We start from the raw sequence: 3161 nt of genomic DNA on the forward strand, positions 1-3161 counted from the left end.
ATATCTTGGAAATCTGCCAGCCCAATGGTTTCTCTTCATAGCAGAATTTATAGTCAAGACTATTTAAGCATTTTATCTGATCAAATTCATCCTATGGTTGCAGAACTGTTTCTGGAGAGAAATACCATCTTTCAGAATGATAATGCTCCAATTCACACAGCTGAAGGTGTTATTGAATGGTATAAGGAACATTCCCCAGATCTCAATATTATTGAACATTTACAGTTCTTTTTAGAAAAACAAGTAACGAGTCAATATCCTCCACCATCATCACTACAAGAACTGGAGATTGTTTTAGCTGAAGAATGGACAAAAATTCCTTTAGAAACAATTCAAATTTTGTACAAGTCCTTAGCTCGTAGAATTCAAGCTGTAATTACTGCCAGAGGCAGTCCTACCCCATATTAAAATAAATTTGTTTGAAATTTTAAGGTGTTTCCATTATTTTGTCCAACCCCTTTATATACACAAACATGGAAAGGCACTCGCTTGGAGAACATCATCTAATAGACTGTATGAGTTAAAAATATATGCTCCAAATGATGTCAGCAGACTGTTAGACACCGGTGTTTCAACATACTGATTTTTATATAGAACAGAAGTTCCTAACTTCAAATGGGCCAGATGGCATCTGTCTCTGAGATAACAATATCACACCAAATTACTGATGCCTGAAAGTCTGTTTGGCACCACTTGAAGTATGTTATGTTTTTAACATACAAAGTCTTTTAGAAAAAGTTGTTCTCTGAGACTGAATCCCACAGGTGCCATTCCGTGTCTGGGTGTGTACAAGAACATATTGTAAATTCAGTACATGGCGTTATTTCAATCTCTGCTGTTCCCAGTTTCTCTACAGGTGGGAAAAAAATTAGATTTTATCAGAAACTTGTAACTAAATTGATTTTGTACCTCTCTGAATTACACACTCACACACACAGACACTTTCACATGCACACACACACACACACACACGCACACACGCACATTCATATGTACAGACACTCACACACACACATACTCACACACATACATACTCACACATATACGTGCACATGCACATATACTCACAAACAGACATTCATACATGCACACACACAAGGACATACACGCTCACACACATACCCTCATACACACACACACACATGGATATACTCACTAATAAGACAAGCACACTCCACTGGCTACCTCACAGTTGGTATTAGAAAGGTATTTTCCCTTAAACATTCTAAATAATTCATACGAATTGTGAATTATTTCGGCTGCAACAAAGAGAACTCTATAGAGTGAAAGAAGAGATAGAATTAGCTAACCTCTGATACATAATATTTTAAGAAATATGCATGATCTTACATTGTTGTAAGTCTGCCAATGCAGAAGGCTCTATTTGGAAAACTATATCTCTCTACAAATGATGTAGAAGACAGAATGCTTCTATGGTCAGTAAGTATTTGAAGCTGAGTATGAAACTACCCAGAATGGACAAATGTGTAAAAACATATACATTTTCTTTAATATTTTTCCTGAATAAAACTGGTTTATGGAGAAAAACTACAAGCTTAATGCTTTAGTATTTAAATCAGCCACACCATCATCATCATCGTCATTTAACGTCTACTGTCCATGCTAGTATGGGTTGGATGATTTGACTGGGGACTGGCGAACCAGATGGCTACACCAGACTCCAATCTGATCTGGCAGAGTTTCTACAGCTGGATGCCCTTCCTAATGCCAACCACTCTGAGAGTGTAGTGGGTGATTTTTACGTGCCACCAGCATAAGGGCCAGTCTGGCGGTACTGGCAACGGCCACGCTCAAATGGTGTTTTTTACATGCCACCTGCACAGGAGTCAGTCCAATGTTTTGTTCACATGCCACTGGCACAAGTGCCAGTAAGGTGGAGCTGGAAACAATTGCACTCAAATGGTGCTTTTTACATGCCACCAGCATAGAAGCGAAACTGCTGCTCTGGCAGTGATCCTGCTCTGATGGTGCTGTTAGTGTTCCACTGGCACGGCTGCCAGTCATCAAATTTGGTTCAGTTTCAATCTCACTTGCCCCAACTCAAGTGGCAAAAATGAACAGTACCAGTATTTCAAATGGTCGGCCTTGTCACACTTTGTGTCACACTAAATCTTCCTGAGAACTACGTTAAGGGTACACGTGTCTGTGGAGTGCTCAGCCACTTGCATGTTAATTTCATGAGCAGGCTGTTCTATTGATTGGATTAACCCTTGTCATCATAACAGACAGAGTAACACATTTGACAGAGTAATCTAAATGCTAAAGGGTTAAAGTGTTCAACAGGAACCATTAGAAACAGACACAAAATAAATAATGAGATAATTAAATTAATTCATTAAATAAACAAATAAATAAGTAAATGCAAGCAGAAACATGGCTTACCTTTCATCAGTTGGAAAGGTGTAATCTGAATGAATAATACTAAACTGATTCCCAAGAAAAACAGAACCATCTGTATTAAATCAAGAAGTGCTGCTGGAAAGAAAATCAACGGGTTGAATTTCCCGCCATCACGATCAATTGGTGCATCTGAGTATCTCGCCCATCTCACCAGATAGTAGACAAAAAGGCAACAGAATTCTCCAATGAACATACAGGTAACCTGAACAAAAAGAAATATGTAAAATAGAAGAATAAGAGAAAGGTTGAAATGAAAATAATTTATTTAACAGCAAGATTTAAATACTTTTAATGTTTATATATAATGCATTTTACTGAACAATGATACAGCTGGTCATGGGTTTCAAATAAGCCAATTATGTTGTTGAATGTGATAGAAGAGAGTCTATGCAATCCAAGCAGAATAAATGTCACATAGATTGAAAATTGAAACCAAGAGTTTATAATTATTTTAACTCCTTTAAATCCAGAGAATAAATAAAAAAAACAAAAAAATGCTACAAAATTGGAAAACTACTTATGGAAATTAGGAGCAAAGGTTTCAAAACTATAGCATTAAATTTAAAATCCTAGAAAGATCCAAAGCCTATCAAATCGGAAATGAAGCATGTGACATGTGTATAGCAGAGAAAAGAAGAATCATCGCAACTCTCCATAAACAAGACCACATAAATATGTGCACACATGCATATATACATAAATATGTATATATATATATACAAATATGAAGAGAGAGGGGG

General features: G+C 36.8%; 1 protein-coding gene across 1 annotated transcript in view; it reads right to left on the reverse strand.

Annotated features, from left to right (window-relative positions):
• Nucleotides 1-3161, reverse strand: part of LOC106870267 (solute carrier family 35 member F6-like) — a 457970-nt gene that overhangs the window by 122750 nt on the left and 332059 nt on the right. The window contains exon 3 of the mRNA XM_052969764.1: nt 2404-2623. Within this exon, the coding sequence (XP_052825724.1) occupies nt 2404-2623 (220 nt within the window). The remainder of the gene's footprint in view (nt 1-2403; nt 2624-3161) is intronic.

The sequence above is a fragment of the Octopus bimaculoides genome, chromosome 7, assembly GCF_001194135.2.
Source record: "Octopus bimaculoides isolate UCB-OBI-ISO-001 chromosome 7, ASM119413v2, whole genome shotgun sequence".
Lineage (NCBI taxonomy): Eukaryota > Metazoa > Mollusca > Cephalopoda > Octopoda > Octopodidae > Octopus > Octopus bimaculoides.